The sequence below is a fragment of the Globicephala melas genome, chromosome 6 (assembly GCF_963455315.2).
Source record: "Globicephala melas chromosome 6, mGloMel1.2, whole genome shotgun sequence".
Taxonomy (NCBI): domain Eukaryota; kingdom Metazoa; phylum Chordata; class Mammalia; order Artiodactyla; family Delphinidae; genus Globicephala; species Globicephala melas.
Window position 1 is genome coordinate 65,147,382 of NC_083319.1, and position 19,589 is coordinate 65,166,970.

Genomic DNA, 19,589 nt, shown 5'->3' on the forward strand with positions numbered 1-19,589 from the left:
GATGTCTTTTCAGTTATATCTAATTGTAATATCTCTGTTACTGTTTGCTTAGCTTTTGTCTCTTTGTGACTTTAATGGTATATTTTCATCCTGTATTTTTCTCTAGGCATCCACAGGGACAAAGATAAACCTCCCAGCTTCTCTGTTGTCCTTGAGAGTTTGAGGCGTACCTTGACAGATTACCAGAACAAGCTGGAAGATGCATCTAATGAGGTAACACTTGCACTGTTTGGCTCCACACACATAGCCTTCGGCCTGCAGCAGTACGTATTACTTGCTTGTTACAGAGGTCAAAAGTATTGGGAATGTTGATTTGACAGCTTCACAGATACAAAAAATAACAAGTTGTCTGTCACTGTTCTTTCTTTAAGTGTGGCCTAAAGTTGGGTCTCAGTCTCTCTTCTGTCACACTACTATTTTCAAAGTTATAAAGACTGTCACTTCTTGGTCTTCATAATTTATCTATTTTAATTTAACAAAAGAGCTATGCAACTCACTTAGTTAATATATGTTATATTTAAATGTTAATGTGTTTTTATGAAATTTGGAATAGGTACTGGAAATTCAGGGTTTGCCAGTATTTTGGCTTAGGAGTTCTACAAATTGTAGAAGTCAATAAAAAAGAAATTAGTGTGCATTCTCTAAAGGGAGTAAAGCATTAGAAGGTTTTAAAAACAAATATCTGTTTGATGTAGCTTGGAGGTTTTTAGTTTCCTGATTGAAAAAGCTCATGCTTTTATTTATCTTCTCTTTTGTATTGTTTAACTTGTGGGTTGATAATTTTCTTGGGTATTAAAATGTTTTATGAATTTGTGCTTTAAAAATTGAAGAGTTTATTTAGTTACATCTTGTTAAATTAGAGAATATGAAGTAACTACATTAAACACAATTAGTTAGCAAAGCAACAAACAATTGTTCCAACCAAAGACAATCCACATAGCATGGAATTTAGTGTTTATCCCTCTGTTTATCTGTTTCTTTTATGTAATACAAAGGCCTTGAAACCCTTATATTGCACATAAGAAGAGGCATATTTTACTTTAGTTTGCTAAGGTGAATAAAGAAAGAAAAGTGAGTCTTCTTAATGCCCTCAGTAATTGTAATTGTTCAAAAGGCATAAAAGAAAGTGACCACTGAAATAATTAAATTTCTATAAAGAGCAAACATTGCTAACTCTCAGTGAGACAAGACAGCCTGTATTGTTAGTAGTTTATGAAACTCTTCTGAGGCCTAGGTCTGGAAGCTGCAGGGTAACTAGGAACATATTACCCACAGCGAATTGTTATTTGGGAGGATGAATGTCACATGATCCTCAGCACAGTTGAAAAGTCGACTCAGCAGGCTTTGGCTTAGTAATGCGCTTTGTTGTGAACCAGTGCCAGAGACAGCAGTGGGGAGACCAAGGGGTGGCTGCAAAGAAAGCAAAAAGAGCAGTCTGACAGAAAGAAGAATGAACTGTCAAAGAAAATAAATCACAAGCGGAGCAGGACCAACTGATGACCTGCCACAAGCCTTCCCAGTAGGACAGCATGTGACCGACCCTGAAGTTGTCATATGGACTGAGAGACCAGTGAATATTCTCGTGATGTAGAAAGAACAGTCTTCTGGTCTGTCCTTTTTTCTTTCTGTATAGATACCATTGCTTCTGGCATTTTGGTCCAGTAGGATTTTAAGAATAAAGTTGTATTTGTTTACAGTAAGAATGAAATCCTTTATCCAGATATCTAGTAAAAACACAATAACATTACCGACATTTTAAGCTTGAATGCTTTCTTTTCTTTTTAGTCATGTGAACTTGGGACAGAAATTACATAGTTAAGCAAAAGAGATAATTTTTTTAAGTCTCTGAATTACTATAAAAAATTTGTATTTAAGTAATTGCATAAAAAACATTTAAAGATTAGCTTTTGAGTTACCCACCGTTGAAAAATATTTTAAAAGTTTACTTACATTTTCTTTCATCAGCTAAGCAACATGAATCATGCTAAGGAAAAGACATCTAATGAACTTGAGTCTACCAAACAGAAGGTAGAGTCTCATGCTAAAAATATAAAGGTATTGTGATTTAGAATAACTTTTTCCTTTTTTATTAAGAAACAAATATAATTATTTAGGGAATTTTTTGTTTTAGGGAATATTTTAAAGTAGAGATATCTGAAAATGTATCTTCCTATATTTGACTAAGTATGTTTAGATACAATTAAAAACTTTTTTTGTTGTTGGTCAAAGTAAGAAGAATGTTTTTCATTAAAAAAATAAAACTTGATTGGAAATTGTTTTGGTTAAAGGAAAAATTCATTTCCCAGATTTAATTATAATACCATAGATTCAAAAAATGATTTAAGATTTGATATCCAGCCTTAGATACACATTCAGCATATTTTACATAGCACATCAGTATTTGGGGTCAGTTTTCATCATTTTGGGGTGGAGCCATTGTTTTTAGTACATCATGCCTAATAGTGGGCTGTGACCACACCTGGCTAAGGTCTAGGGCAACAGTTTATTTTATTTTCTGTGCTGGTCTTATGTACTACATCTTTGCAAAATTGTACTAGTCCAACGTTCAGAGTTGGGATTTTTTGGTGTTGGTTCATGTCGTTTGTCACGGACATACTTGAGTAGAATTTGTTAAGGGTAAGGAGTAAATAGTTCAGCAGAATTTTATGTCACATATTTGAGATTTCTATTGGTATTTGGAATGTCATTGGGAAGTAAATGTTCTTATAGTAAATGTAAGAGATTTATTTTTAAAATGTAATTTACAAGTTTAAAAAATTTTTTGGGCTACCAAGTTATATTCTTATAATGAGTTGAAAGGAAAACTCTCAAAGAGCTTTTTGGAGTAAGTAATTAACATTTTATATTTAAATGTTATCATCTTGATACAGTCTCTTTATCTGGTGTCTCCAACAGTACCTTCAGGATAAATTGGCTGATGTCAATAAAGAGTTAAGTCATTTACGCACTAAATGTGCAGACAGAGAGGCTCAAATAAGCACTTTAAAAGTGGAACTACAAAATGTGCTGCACTGTTGGGAGAAAGAAAAGGCGCGAGCAGCCCAATCTGAAAGTGAGCTGCAGAAGCTTTCCCAGACTTTCCATACGGATACCGAGGTATTACCTGAGACAAGATGACTGTCAGGAAAGGCCTTGCACTAATCTCAGTTTTAGAAGTTTACATCTGTCAAGTGTCTGTTTTTATTCTTATTTGATTTAATTCAAAACATTCTTCTGAGCTATTTTGAAATGTTCATGCCAGCTGCAAAATCAGTCATTCCATTACTCTTGTATGATCCTATTTTGCAAGAGAAATAAAGTAGTTGAACCCTTTCATCATTTGTACAAGTAATTTTCGCTATTAGAACATCCTATCCCAAGTAGCTATGCTCCTAACAGTCCTGTTTGCCAATGACAAAATTATTTTTTATTTCAGTAGTTTAGTAGCCTGCCATGGTGGAAAGAATCTTTTTTGTAATCAGAAAGAATTGACATGGATAGAGGTACTTTTATTTACAAACTGTGAATATGGACAAGCCACATAGCTTGGTCTCTCCACATCTTTGTTTCCTTATTTGCAAAACAGGAATAATATCTACTTTAATAGACAGTCACCTTACTCTTTATAATTGTAGAATATTAAACAAAATTTAGAAAAATACAAGTCCCACAAAGTTAAAAGTTTATTTGGATGCCCTTGAGAGTTACCGATCTGTGTTAATTTATTAATGGCTTCTTAAAATATTATGACAAACTTTTATATAACTGTATGAGCCTGTGTGAGTAGAATTGTTATCTTATATTTTCTTTTACCCATGGGAGGTAGAGCTAGTCTAGCTAGTGTGGAACTAGTTTATCTGAGTCGTCCTGCATATTGAGTTCATTACTCCAACAAATACGAACATGAATGCCAAGAGAGTAAAAAGGAAACATTCTTTCCACTCTTCTTACAGTCTGGGATTTAAATTGTGTCCACATGAAGGGGCTGGAATTGTTCTACACATCAGATAATGATTAAAGTAAAGGAAACTAGAAGCCTGACTGTATTGTAAAGTCAGCATGTCTACAGCATTGTGGTTGGGTTCAACATGTGTGAATTGATTTTGGATCTTGAGATTCTCTTTTCACGCCAAATGGATGATTATCATGCACGGTTCATCACAGCCCAAGCGAAAAGGACATGATGGCAACACAATGAATTACCCTTTCGGAAGAACTCGATCACTTGGCAAAATGTGGAGAGGAACGATTTTTAGTGCCTGAATATTCTGTTTGGTTAGTTATATTTAATAAGATTTTTAGACATCTCAACTTGGTTGAAAATACAAAAGACATCTTTAATTGCTTAAAAAAGAAAAAGACATAGCATATTTGTGAAGACTCTTCTGATATCCTAACTCAAGTTTGTGGATATAACTACGTATTCAAATTTTTTGGTTTTTAAATTGTTATATTTGGAAAAAAACTAAGGTGACATACAGGGAGAATTAAAGATGCACAATTTTATATATATTGGAAAACTTTCACCACAATTTCTAACTATAAAACCTTTACATATACTACATTCAGTTTTTCTTATCTGGAAGATTAGAATTCCTATTTTTTCCTCTTAAATTTTCTTCTTTTAAAAGTTTTCCTGCTGATCTGTTAAAAAATCTTGAGGGAACTTATTTTATCTACATAAAGTACTCATTTTGCAGCCTCACAATTACCTTGTCTTGAGTTCCATTCTTTGACTTTATAGATGAAATGCCTTATAAAGAGAGCCATTTAGCATTTTAGTAAGTAAACTCTCCTTGTGTGTTCAAGATGGGATCAGCTTTTTACTGAATTTGCAGTATAGAGTTTCTAGGCCATTAAACAATGGATGGTTTAACTATGACAATGGCAATATAATTTTAAAGGATTTTTTTAAACATATTTTTAATTAGACAGTTTTAGAAGTATATCTTGGGCAGCTATGCCCATTTTTTGGACTGTTAACTTTGTAATATTTAAACACCTACAAATGCCCAGTGTGCCAAATACGGTATGAACTTCTAAGTGGGGAAGAAAAATGAGCCCATCTTCCATCTCTTTCATATCACTGTCTGCTTTGCCTAGGGGGCTTGGGATAGATTTCCTGTAAGTGGTAAGTAAACTGGAATCTCTGGAGGAGGAGGAAAGCTGAATACTTGTGTCCATGTAAAGTACAGATATTGGTATAACTTTCTCTTCAACAGAGCTGGGTAACGCTCTTCTCTTTATATTGGTTTTTTGACTTAAATAACATCTTTTTTGGTAAATGTAAATATGAAATTATAGAATTACCATACTAAGTTCCAGTTAGAAGGGCTTAGAAACAACTAGTCCAGATACCTCATGTTACAGCTGGGGAAGGTGAGGTCTGAACAGACACTTACTCAGATCACGTCCTTAGCAGTAGCAGAGCTGGTGTCAGAACCCGGGTCTTCTGGCTTCCAGACTTGAGATTTCGGTTTTGAAAATAAATGTAAGCAATTTCAAGTTTCTGCCTGATGCTTAATTTTGAATGTAAAAAAAGTCACCAAAATGGCAATATTCTGATACTTGAGTATCTTCATTTCTTTCCAGGATTTTTGAAATAAATTCTTCACCATGTATCTTATGTGTTTTACTTCTTACGGTGTTTATATACTGGATTTAATTTCTTTTTTTCTTGTAGGAGAAGCTAACCTTCCTTCATACCTTGTATCAGCACTTGATAGCAGGCTCTGTGCTCATAAAACAACCAGAAGGCATGCTGGATAAATTCTCTTGGTCTGAGCTTTGTGCAGTTTTGCAGGAGAATGTTGATGCCCTGATCGTAGACCTCAACAGGGCTAATGAGAAGGTAACTGTCCTCAGGCACCAGATACCTCTATTAAATTCAGTGACATTTGTCCACATCACAGTATCATTAAAAGGGGCTGACATTCATCTTATTTCAAAAAGAATTTGGGTGTTAATAATTCAATACCATTAATTATGTCTTGTCTACAACTCAGTTTGATGCCATTGCTATGGGCATGTAAATGTGACTGAAGTCTGTATGAAGTCTCTGAGCTCCACTTTCTGTTCAGGACATGCTAATACTGCTAGCCAGTGTTAGCCACAGGGACCTAATTAAAAGAAAATAAATTAATCTTACTGATGAAGCAATTCAAAGAACTTAGTCATTTACATTAATAAACCAATACTTTATGTTAGCATAAAATAGAAACAAGATACAGTTATTCAAAACATGATCTTAAAATTCTTTGCTCAGGAAATAATGAGGTGTTACTTTAAAAGCACTTAAAATTTAAAACTTATGTTTATGATATTTCTTGTAATATAACAAACTGTATATTGCAAAACCCATTCAGTGCTTTAGAATGTAAGAAGAATATATTGTAGGAGAAAACAGTAGACTATTATGGTGCCTTTATCATTCACAAACCTAGGAATTCAGTCTTTCCAAAAAAAAATTTAAAAACCTCATTTTGGTTATTGAAAATGAAAGTGGCTTAGCAGTCCAATGTATTCCTCCATTTAAGGTATTGATTCTTATCCCAGGTCTATTGAACTAGTCAGAACTATATTTATGTGATCTAGTTTCCAGATCTTAGTTGCAGTGACATTTGCTCTTAAGGGACACAGAGAGAAAAACTGTTCCCTGAGGTTTTTTTTCATTACTTCTGTTGAAGTAATCAGCATCTCGGTCCAGTTTTAGAGTAAGAGCATTTTGTCTTGGTCCGATTGGCGAACAATCATAGGCACTGAGAAGTAGGATTGAGGAAATGAGGGAATAAATTGTGAGAAGTGGAGATGCTGTTCTTGATTGTGACTATGTGTATAACGGATTTGAAAAGTACTAATAATGAAAATGAGTACATGTTTTAATCCTCTGAGATGGTATTGTGTTTCAATAGTTTTTCCTAGTTTCAAACATCATTAATTGTCATACACATTAGATGATGAGGATTTTCTCTCCAGTGTTTTGAATGTGAAATAAAAAATGGTCGGAACATTCTTCTTTGTTATATGTAAAATGTTTGTAGATTTGTAAATCTCATTTAAATACTCCTTTCCCATTGAGGTATCTGAACAGTTTGAGCTTTGCTTCTAGAGGTTAAAATATTCTTCTTAATTTTCTCAGTAAAATTGATTATAGAATAAGTAACTTTATTAGAGAAAAAGAATAGATGTCATCTATACATGCAATTCACAGATTTTCTGCTAAAATATAATTTTGTTCTACTAATTCCTGTTTCTTAATTTTTTTTTCATTTTAACTTAAAATTTTTATATGATCTTAAGGAATAAAATGTAGTAGAAAATTCTGGAATAGCTTTTGGGGGAGATGATACAAAGGACTTGTTTGTGAGCCTATCTTATTTGTTGCATTTCCCCATTTAGATAAGTCATCTAGAGTATATCTGTAAAAACAAGTCTGATACGATGAGAGAGCTTCAGCAAACCCAGGAAGACACCTTTAACAAAGTGACAGAGCAGATCAAAGCCCAGGAGAGCTGCTGGCACAAGCAAAAGAAGGAACTGGAGCTGCAGTACTCCGAACTCCTCCTGGAGGTACAGAAGAGGGCACAGGTATGCTACTTCCACAAAGAGCTTTAAAATGGAATGCTCAGTCTTTTACTTACAAGTGTTTTCTTTCAGTACCCATGGCAAGTCAGTTACAACTTTGGAGAACTACACAGAACTTGCTTGTTAGGTACACATACACGTGATCATGCAAACACACACGCACACAAATGGGCCTGTGTGCACTCTGGCGTATTACGGATTGTCTTTTATTTAAGTTTGGAAGTAGATGGGTTTCTGGTTAAAACATCCTAGAATATGTGGCTCAATTAAATACTAAAATTGTATTTCCCTTATTTTATTTTATTTTATTATTATTATTTTTTGCGGTACGTGGGCCTCTCACTGCCGTGGCCTCTCCCGTTGCGGAGCACAGGCTCCGGACGCACAGGCTCAGCGGCCATGGCTCATGGGCCCAGCCGCTCCGCGGCATGTGGGATCTTCCCGGACCAGGGCACGAACCCCTGTCCCCTGCATCGGCAGGCGGACTCTCAACCACTGTGCTACCAGGGAAACCCCTGTTTCCCTTATTTTAGAAATAAAGGTTAAGAAACTTTGGTAAAATATTGTCTGTTTTAGTGTAGATATCCTTTGATCCAGCTTATTCCATTCGTGGGGGTTTCTATGTGAACCATCATTTTAATTCATGTGGGGTTGAAATTTGTCATACCTCCTAACATTGTTGAAGGACTAGAGTTGTAGATGTAGACCCTATAGCAAACTATTGTCTGTGAGATATAATATGTCCCCTATGTTGGATTCGATTGAGAACAGAAATTATGGGTAGTTAACAGAACCATATTTTTTTCCAGTACAAAATATTGTCAACATAGTTTATATGGTTAACTGTCATCCCTGCCCAATGAGGAATAACAAAGATAGTGTGTACTTTTTTGTGTATTGAATTTAATAATAGGTCACTTGTTCTCAAGATAAGATACTTAGAAACCAGAAGGCTGTATATTTTTCCCATACTTGATTCAGTATATATCTTCTTTATTTGATCCACTCATGTTTATCTTGGCAAGTCTAATTAAAAAAGGAAACCGCATCTTATTTTACTTTATTTTTATTTATTTATTTATTTTGTCGTTCACTTTAAATTTCTTTTCCTTTTTCTTTTGAATTTTATTTATTTTTTATACAGCAGGTTCTTATTGGTTATCTGTTTTATACATATTAGTATATACATGTCAATCCCAATCTCCCAATTCATCCACCACCATCATGCCTCCCCACCACCCACTGTACCCCCTTGGTTTCCGTACGTCTGTTCTCTGCATCGGTGTCTCTATTTCTGCTTTGCAAACCGGTTCATCTTTGCCATTTTTCTAGATTCCACATATATGCGTTAATATACAATATTTGTTTTTCTCTTTCTGACTTACTTCACTCTGTATGACAGTCTCTAGGTCCATCCACGTCTCCGCAAATGACCCAATTTTGTTCCATTTTTATGGTGGAGAAATATTCCATTGTATACGTGTACCACATCTTCTTTATCCATTTGTCTGTTGATGTCATTTAGGTTGCTTCCATGACCTGGCTATTGTAAATAGTGCTGCAATGAGCACAGGTGCATGTGTCTTTTTTTTTCTTTTTGTTTGTTTGTTTGTTTTTTTGCAGTACGCGGGCCCCTCACTGCTGTGGCCTCTCCCGTTGCGGAGCACAGGCTCCGGACACGCAGGCTCAGTGGCCATGGCTCATGGGCCCAGCCACTCCGCGGCACGTGGGATCTTCCCGGACCGGGGCACGAGCCCGTGTCCCCTGCATCGGCAGGCGGACTCTCAACCGCTGCGCCACCAGGGAAGCCCTGCATGTGTCTTTTTGAATTATGGTTTTCTCAGGGTATACACCCAGTAGTGGGATTGCTGGGTCATAAGGTAATTCTATTTTTAGTTTTTTAAGGAACCTCCATACTGTTCTTCATAGTGGCTGTATCATTTACATTCCCACCAACAGTGCAGGAGGGTTCCCTTTTCACCACACCCTCTCCAGCATTTATTGTTTGTAGATTTTTTGATGATGGCCATTCTAACTGGTGTGAGGTGATACCTCACTGTAGTTTTGATTTGCATTTCTCTAATGATTAGTGTTGTTGAGCAGCTTTTCATGTGCTTCTCGGCCATCTGTATGTCTTCTTTGGAGAAATGTCTATATAGGTCTCCTGCCTATTTTTTAATGGGGTTGTTTGTTCTTTTAATATTGAGCTGCATGAGCTGTTTATATATTTTGGAGATTAATCCTTTGTTGACTCGTTTGCAAATATTTTCTCCCATTCTGAGGGTTGTCTTTTCGTCTTGTTTATCATTTCCTTTGCTGTGCAAAAGCTCGTTAAGTTTCATTAGGTCCCATTTGTTTATTTTTGTTTTTACTTCTAGGAGGTGGGTCAAAAAAGGTCTTGCTGTGATTTATGTGAAACAGTGTTCTTCCTATATTTTCCTCTAAGAGTTTCATAGTGTCCGGGCTTATATTTAGGTCTCTAATCCATTTTGAGTTTATTTTTGTGTATGGTGTTAGGGAGTGTTCTAATTTCATTCTTTTACATGTAGCTGTCCAGTTTTCCCAGCATCACTTATTGAAGAGGCTATCTTTTCTCCATTGTATACCCTTGCCTCCTTTGTCATAGGTCAATGTTTAATTGACCATAGGTGTGTGGGTTTATCTCTGAGCTTTCTATCCTGTTCCATTGATTTTTCTGTTTTTGTGCCAGTACTATATTGTCTTCATGACTGTAGCTTTGTAGTATAGTCTGAAGTCAGGGATTCTGATTACTCCAGCTCCGTTTTTTTCCCTCAAGACTGCTTTGGCTATTCGGGGTCTTTTCAGTCTCCATACAAATTTGAAGATTCTTTGTTCTAGTTCTGTAAAAAATGCCATTGGTAATTTGATAGGGATTGCTTTGAATCTGTAGATAGCTCTGGTTAGTATAGTCATTTTCACAGTGTTCATTCTTCCAATCCAAGAACATGGTATATCTCTCCATCTGATTGTGTCATCTTTGATTTCTTTCATCAGTGTCTTATAGTTTTCTGAGTACAGGTCTTTTACCTCTTCAGGTAGGTTTATTCCTAGGTATTTTATTCTTTTGTTGCAATGGTGAATGGGAGTGTTTCTTTAATTTCTCTTTCTGATCTTTCGTTGTTAGTGTATAGGAAGGCAAGAGATTTCTGTGCATTAAATTTGTATCCTGGAATCTTACCAAATTCATTGATTAGTTTTAGTAGTTTTCTGGTGGCATTTTTAGGGTTCTCTATGTATAGGATCATGTCATCTGCAAACAGTGACAGTTTTACTACTTTTCTGATTTAGATTCCTTTTATTTCTTTTTCTTCTCTGAATGCTGTGGCTAGAACTTCCAAAACTATGTTGAATAATAGTGGTGAGAGTGGGCCACCTTGTCTTTTTCCTGTTATTAGAGGAAATGCTTTCAGTTTTTCACCATTGAGAATGATGTTTGCTGTGGGTTGTCATATATGGCCTTTATTATGTTGAGGTAGGTTCCCTCTATGCCCACTTTCCAGAGAGTGTTTATCATAAATTGGTGTTGAATTTTTTCAAAAGGTTTTTCTGCATCTATTGAGATGATCATATGGTTTTTATTCTTCAATTTGTTAATATGGTTTACCACTTAGATTGATTTGAGTATATAGAAGAATACTTGCATCCCTGGGATAAATCCCACTTGATCATGGTGTATGATCCTTTTAATGTGTTGTTGGATTCTGTTTGCTAGTATTTTGTTGAGGATTTTTGCATCTATATTCATCAGTGTTATTGGTCTGTAATTTTCTTATTTTGTGACATCTTTGTCTAGTTTTGGTATTAGGGTTATGGTGGCCTCATAGAATGAGTTTGTGAGTGTTCCTTCCTCTGCAATTATTTGGAAGAGTTTGAGAAGGACAGGTGTTAGCTCTTCTCTAAATGTTTGATAGAATTCACCTGTGAAGCCATCTGGTCCTGGATTTTTAATCACAGTTTTAATTTCATTACTTGTGATTGGTCTGTTCATATTTTCTATTTCTTCCTGGTTCAGTCTTGGAAGGTGATACCTTTCCAAGAATTTGTTCATTTCTTCCAGGTTGTCCATTTTACTGGCATAGAGTTGCTTGTAGTAGTCTCTTAGGATGCTTTGTATTTCTGCACTGTCTGTTGTAACTTCTTCTTCATTTCTCATTTTATTGATTTGAGTCCTCTCCCTCTTTTTCTTGATGAGTCTGGCCAATGGTTTATCAATTTCATTTATCTTCTCAAAGAACCAGCTTTTAGTTTTATTGATCTTTGCTATTGTTTTCTTTGTTTCTATTTCATTTATTTCTGCTCTGATCTTTATGATTTCTTTCCTTCTGCTAACTTTGGGTTTTGTTTGTTCTTCTTTCTTTAGTTCCTTTGGGTGTAAGCTTAGATTATTTATTTGAGATTTTTCTTGTTTCTTGAGGAAGGAATGTATTGCTATAAACTTCCCACTTAGAACTGCTTTTGCTGCATCCCATAGGTTTTGGATTGTCATGTTTTCATTGTCATTTGTCTCTAGGTTTTGTTTTTTTTTTTTGCGGTACGTGGGCCTCTCACTGCTGTGGCCTCTCCTGTCGCGGAGCACAGGCTCCGGATGTGGAGGCTCAGCGGCCATGGCTCACGGACCCAGCCGCTCCGCGGCATGTGGGATCCTCCCGGACCGGGGCATGAACCCACGTCCCCTGCATTGGCAGGCGGATTCTCAACCACTGCACCACCAGGGAAGCCCTCTAGGTATTTTTTGTTTTCCTCTTTGATTTATTCAGTGATCTCTTGGTTGTTTACCTTCCATGTGTTTGTGTTTTTTACGTTTTTTCCCCTGTAATTAATTTCTAATCTTATAGCGTTGTGTTCAGAAAAGATGCTTCATATGATTTCCATTTTCTTAAATTTACCGAGGGTTTTTTTGTGACCCAAGTTGTGATCTGTCCTGGAGAATGTTCCATGTGCACTTGAGAAGAAAGTGTATTGTGCCACTTTTGGGTGGAATGTCTTATAAATATCAATTAAATCTATCTGGTCTATTGTGTCATTTAAAGCTTGTGTTTCCTTATTTATTTTCTGTCTGGATGATCTGTCCATTGGTGTAATTGAGGTCTAAAGTCCCCCACTATTATTTTGTTCCTGTTGATATCCTCTTTTATAGCTGTTAGCGTTTGCCTTATGTATTGAGGTCCTCCTATGTTGGGTGCGTATATATTTATAATTGATATATCTTCTTCTTGGCTTGAGCCCCTGATCATCATGTAGTGTCCTTCCTTGTCTCTTGTAACATTCTTTATTTTAAAGTCTGTTTTATCTGGTATGAGTATTGCTACTCCAGCTTTCTTTTGATTTCCATTTGCATTGAATATCTTTTTCCATCCCCTCACTTTCAGTCTGTATGTGTCCCTAGGTCTGAAGTGGGTCTCTTGTAGACAGCATATATATGCGTCTTGTGTTTGTATCCATTCAGTGAGCCTTGTCTTTTGATTGGTGTATTTAATCCATTCACATTTACAGTAATTATTGGTATGTATGTTCCTATTACCATTTTCTTAATTGTTTTGGGTTTGTTTTTTTAGGTGCTTTTCTCCTCTTGTGTTTCCCACTTAGAGAAGTTCCTTTAGCATTTGCTTTAGAGCTTGTTTGGTGGTGCTGAATTCTCTTAGCTTTTGCTTGTCTGTAAAGCTTTTGATTTCTCCGTTGAATCTGAATGCAATCCTTGCCAGGTAGAGTAATCTTGGTTGTAGGTTCTTCCCTTTCATCACTTTAAATATATCATGCCACTCCCTTCTGGCTTGTAGAATTTCTGCTGAGAAATCAGCTGTTAACTTTGTGGGAATTCCCTTATATGTTATTTGTTGTTTTTCCCTTGTTGCTTTTAATAATTTTTCTTTGTCTTTAATTTTTGTCAGTGAGATTGCTATGTGTCTCAGCATGTTTCTCCTTGGGTGTATCCTGCCTGGGACTCTCCATGCTTCCTGGACTTGATTGACTATTTCCTTTCCCATGTTAGGGAAGTTTTCAACTATAATCTCTTCAAATATTTTCTCAGACCCTTTCTTTTTTTCTTCTTCTTCTGGGACCCCTGTGATTTGATTGTTGGTGCAGAGGTCTCTTAATTTAATGTTGTCCCAGGGGTCTCTTAGGCTGTCTTCATTTCTTTTCATTCTTTTTTCTTTATTCTGCTTTGCAGCAGTGAATTCCACCGTTTTGTCCTCCAGGTGACTTATCCATTCTTCTGCCTCAGTTATTCTGCTATTGATTCCTTCTAGTGTGTTTTTCATTTCAGTAATTGTATTGTTCACCTCTGTTTGTTTGTTCTTTAATTCTTCTAGGTGTTTGTTCTTTAATTCTCCCAGGTCTTTGTTAAACAATTTTTGCATCTTCTCGAACTTTGTCTCCATTCTTTTTCTGAAGTCCTGGATCATCTTCACTATCATTATTTTGAATTCTTTTTCTGGAAAGTTGCCTATCTCCACTTCATTTAGTTGCTTTTCTGGGGTTTTATCTTGTTCCTTCATCTGGTACATAGTCCTCTGCCTTTTTATTTTGTCTATCTATCTGTGAATGTGATTTGTGTTCCACAGGCTGCAGGATTGTAGTTCTTCATGCTTCTGCTTTCTGCCGTCTGGTGGATGAGGCTATCTAAGAGGATTGTGCAAGCCTCTTGGGACTGGTGTTAGGTAGAGCTGGGTTTTGCTCTGGTGGGCAGAGCTCAGTGAAACTTTAATCTGCTTGTCTGCTGATGGGTGGGGCTGAGTTCCCTCCCTGTTGATTGTTTGGCCTGAGTCCCACAGGCGCCTTGGTGGGGCTAATGGCGGACTCTGGGAGAACTCACGTCAAGGAGTACTTCACAGAATTTCTGCTTCCAGTGTCCTTGTCCTCACTGTGAGACACAACCACCCCCCACCTCTGCAGGAGACCCTCCAACTCTAGAAGATAGGTCTGATTCAGGCTCCTCTGGGGTCACTGCTCCTTCCCCTGGGACCCTATGTGCACACTACTTTGTGTGTGCCCTCCAAGAGTGGAGTCTCTGTTTCCCCCAGTGCTGTCGAAGTCCTGCAATCAAATCCCACTAGCCTTCAAAGTATGATTCTCTAGGAATTCCTCCTTCCCTTGCCAGGCCCCCAGGTTGGGAAGCCTAACGTGGGGCTCAGAACCTTCACTCCAGTGGGTGGACTTCTGTGGTGTAAGTGTTCTCCAGTTTGTGAGTCACCCACCCAGCAGTTATGGGATTCGATTTTATTGTGATTGCGCCCCTCCTACCATCTCACTGTGGCTTTTCCTTTGTCTTTGGATGTGGGGTATCTTTTTTGGTGAGTTCCAGTGTCTGCCTGTTGATGACTGTTCAGCAGTTAGTTGTGATTCTGGTGCTCTTGCAAGAGGGAGTGAGAGCACGTCCTTCTACTCCGCCATCTTGAACCAATTCTTCTTATTTCTCCAGAAACCAAATTTTAAAAAGTAGCCAACAGTTTCAGATTGCTTAAAATAAGACCATTCTGTTTTCCCAAGCATTTGGACCCTATATGAAATTAAGCATTTCTTTATGAATTTGAATGAATTCATACATTCTCTAAAAGTGGCCTTTTGTTCACTACATGCACGGTGCCATGTGATATGTTCTGCACTTTCTACCACTATAGTAAAAGACCTAAATAATTTTTTTAGAGGTAACATTGACGTGCAGTGAAATGAATCTTAAGTGTACCAGTCGATGATTGATCAATGTAAGCACCCATCTACCCATCACCCCATTGAAGACTTAAAGATTTTGATTACCTCAGAAAGTTCTTTTGTGACCTCTTCCAGTCAGTTTACACTCCCCATAGGCAACCATTGTTCTCATACCTATCATCATAGATTACTTTCATTTGTTCTAGAATTTCATCTCAATGGAATCATTCAGTATGTAGTCTTTGGTGGTTGGCTTATTTCACTCAACATGTTTTTTGATATTCATCCTTGTTGTTGTGTTTATCAGTAGTTCATTCTTTTTTATAGTTGAGTAGTATTCCATTTTATAATTATACCACAATTTGACAAATTGTGAATTGATGGATACTTGTGTTTCTTCCAGTTTTTGGCTATTGTAAATAAAATTGCTACAAACATTGTATAAGTATTTTATTGACATATTTTTTCATTTTTTTAAAGTTAAGAGTGTAGTTGCTAGGTCATAAGATAGGTGTATATTTATTAAAGACTATCAAACTTTTTTCCAAAATGGTTCTATCGTTTTATATTTCTACCATCAGTGTATGAGAGTTTTCATTGTTCTACATCCTCTGCAAAATTTGGCATTGTCAATCTTTTAAATTTTAGCCATTCTAGTTGTTTTAAAATGAGATTTCATGGTGGTTTTAATTCACATTTTCTTGGTGATTAATGATGTTGAGCACTTTTCATGTTCTTATTGCCATTTATATATCTTCTTTTGTGAAATGTCTCTTCAGGTGTTTGTACATGAAAAAAATTGGGTTGTTTGTGTTTTTGTTTTTTGTAAAATTTCTTTATAAATTCTGGATATAGTAAATTCTTTGTCATACATAAGTATCACAGATTTTTTTTCAATATCTCACTTTTCATTTTTTAATGTTTCTTTTGATGATCACAAGTTTTAAAATTTTGGCGAAGTTCAACTTATACATCTTTTACTCTTTTGAGTATTTTATTTTTATGTGGTAAGCAATTTTTCTATACCCCGAGGTTGTGAAGATAATGTATCCTTTCTTGTAAAGGTTTTGTAGTTTTAACTTTTTTTTTTTTTTTTTTTTTGCGGTACGTGGGCCTCTCACTGTTGTGGCCTCTCCCGTTGCGGAGCACAGGCTCCGGACGCGCAGGCTCAGCGGCCATGGCTCACGGGCCTAGCTGCTCCGTGGCATGTGGGATCTTCCCAGACCGGGGCACGAACCTGTGTCCCCTGCATCGGCAGGCGGACTCTCAACCACTGCGCCACCAGGGAAGCCCAGTTTTAACTTTTATGTCTAGGTCTGTGAGCCATCTCAGATTAGTTTTTGTGTGTGATGTTAGATGGAGGCTGAGGTTCATTTTCTCCCTGCATTTGTTGTTCCCACACCTCATTTAGTAGCACTGGTCCCTTTGTGAAAAAACAATTGAATATGGAACTGCAGGTTTGTTGCATCCCTACAGTTTTGCCTTTTCCAGAATGTCATATAAATGGAATCATACAGTATGTAGCATTTTAGGTCTTACTTCACTCAGCAAAATATGTTTGGAAATTATTCACATCATTGTTTGTATCAGTTGCTCACTCATTTTTACTGCTGAGTAGTATTCCATTGTATGGATGTAGCACTGTTTGTTTATCCACATACTTGCAGATGGGACTTTGGGTTGTTTTAATTTTTTTACAATTATGATTAAAGATGCTTTAAACATTCATGGATAGGTTTTTGTATGATCATAAGTTTTAATTTTTCTTGGGTGAATACTTAGGAGTCTGATTTCTGGGTTACATGGTAAGTATATATTTAACTTTATATGAAACTATCAAATTGTTTTCCCAAGTGACTGTACCATTTTGCCTTCTCACTAACAATGTAAGAGAGTTCTCATTGCTCTGCATCTGTGCCAGCATGTGGTTTCATCATTTTTTCTTTTTCTTTTTAGCCATTCTGATAGGGGTATAGTAATATGTCATTATGGTTTTAATTTACATTTTCCCTGATGAATAATAATGTTGAGCATTTTTTCATATGCCTTTTTCCATCTGTATATCTTCTTTGGTGAGTTATATGTTCATATCTTTTGCCCGTTTTGTAATTAGGTTGCTTGTTTTCTTATTGCTGAATTTCCAGTGTTGTTTATATATTCTGATACAAGTCATTTGTCAGATATGTGATTTGCAAGTATTCTTTCCCATTCTCCTAAAAGTACTTTTGCAGAGCAAACATTTTAAATTTTTATGAAGTTCAGTTTATCAGTTTTTTTCTTTTGTGTATTGTGCTTTTATTATTGTATCTAAGAACTCTTTCCCTAGTGCAGCGTCACCAGGATTTCTTCCTATGTTTTCTTCTAGATGTTGTATAATTTTAGGTTTTACGTATAGATCTATGATCCATTTTGAGTTAATTTTTATAAAGGTGTGAGATGCGGGTTAGTGTCCTTTTTTTTGCACGTGGATGTCCATGTTCCAGTACTATTTGTTTAAAGACTATCCTTTATCTATTGAATTGCCTTTGCACCTTTCTCGGGAATCAATTGATTGTATTTGTGTGTCTGTTTTTAGACTTTCTCATCTATTTCATTTATTTATGTGTCTGTTCTTTTTTCAGTACCACCCTGATTTGATTTCTTTAGGTTTTTGGTACATCGTGAAATCAGGTAGTGTGAGTCTTCCAACTTCTTCAATTCCTATCTGTTTTTTTAATTGTATAAATTTGACACATAATGTGTAAATTTAACATATACATTGTATAACTTTGATACATTAACATATTGTAATATGGTTGCCATTGTAATGATATTTATTATATCACATACTTATAGTACAATCTTATTGTCTATGAGATCTCTATGTTTATTTTAGTAGTTGTTACAACTTTGTACATTTAACCTGTTTGGTTTTTTAGATTTCGCACATCAGTGCTATCATACGGTACTTATCTTTCTCTGTCTGGCTTATATTGCTTAATGTAGTGTGTTCAAAGTTCATTCATGTTGTCACAAATGGCAGGATGTACTCCTTTTTCATGGGTGAAAAATATTACATTGTAATGTACATGTTTTTTACCCATTTATTTGTTGATGGGCATTTGGGTTGTTTCCACATTTTGGCTATTGTGACTAGTGGTGTAGTAAACATGGGAGTGTATATATCTCATTGAATTACTGTTTTTATTTCCTTTGGGTATATTTTGAGAAGTGGAACTCCTGGATCGTATGGTAGGTCTATTTTTAATTTTTGGAGGATTTTTCATATTGTTTTCCTGAGTGGTTGGACTAATTTACATTCTCCCCAATATTGTATAAGGGTTTCTTTTTCACCACAGCCTCACCAGCACCTGTTGTCTCTTGTCTTCTTGATGATAGCCATCATAACAGGTGTGAGGTGATATCCCATTGTGGTTTTGCAGTTCCCTGATGATTACTGATGTTGAACATCTTCTCATGTGTCTGTTGACCATTTTGATGTCCTCTTTGGAAAAATGTCTATTTAGTCCTTCTGCCCATTTTTATTTTATTTTATTATTTTAAGATCTTTATTGGAGTACAGTTGCTTCACAATATTGTGTTAGTTTCTGCTGTATAACAAAGTAAGTGAGCTATACGTATACATATATCCCCATATCCCCTTCCTCTTGTGTCTCCCTCCCACACTGCCTATCTCACCCCTCTAGGTGGTCACAAAGCATGGAGCTGATCTCCCTGTGCTGTGCGGCTGCTTCCCACTAGCTATCTATTTTACATTTGGTAGTGTATATATGTCAGTTTAACTCTCTCACTTCATCCCAGCTTACCCTTCCCCCTCCCCGTGTCCTCAAGTCCATTCTCTATGTCTGCGTCTTTATTCCTGTCCTGCCCCTAGGTACATCAGAACAATTTTTTTTTTAAGATTCCATATATGTGTGTTAGCATATGGTATTTTTCTCTTTCTGACTTACTTTACTCTGTATGATAGGCTCTAGTTCCATCCACCTCACTACAAATAGCTTGATTTTGTTTATTTTTATGGCTGAGTAATATTCCATTGTATATATGTGCCACATCTTCTTGATCCATTCATCTGTCGATGGACACTTAGGTTGCTTCCGTGTCCTGGCTACTGTAAATAGTGCTGCAGTGAACATTGTGGTACATGTCTCTTTTTGAATTTTGGTTTTCTCAGGGTATATGCCCAATAGTAGGATAGCTGGGTCGTATGGTAGTTCTGTTTTTACTTCCACACTTTTCTCCATAGTGGCTGTATCAGTTTACATTCCTACCAACAGTGCAAGAGGGTTCCCGTTTCTCCATACCCTCCCAGCATTTATAGTTTGTAGGTTTTT

The 19,589-nt window shown here is 36.3% G+C and overlaps 1 protein-coding gene across 9 annotated transcripts in view; it reads left to right on the forward strand.

Moving 5' to 3' along the window:
- Positions 1–19,589, forward strand: part of CCDC171 (coiled-coil domain containing 171) — a 362,751-nt gene that overhangs the window by 134,666 nt on the left and 208,496 nt on the right. For 8 of the 9 annotated variants that reach the window (XM_060300955.1, XM_030840654.2, XM_060300958.1 and 5 more), the window contains 5 exons: positions 107–213; positions 1,966–2,055; positions 2,917–3,117; positions 5,684–5,851; positions 7,399–7,587. In XM_060300955.1, coding sequence (XP_060156938.1) covers positions 107–213; positions 1,966–2,055; positions 2,917–3,117; positions 5,684–5,851; positions 7,399–7,587 — 755 coding nt within the window. The remainder of the gene's footprint in view (positions 1–106; positions 214–1,965; positions 2,056–2,916; positions 3,118–5,683; positions 5,852–7,398; positions 7,588–19,589) is intronic. The other variant, XM_060300956.1, reaches the window with a different exon arrangement.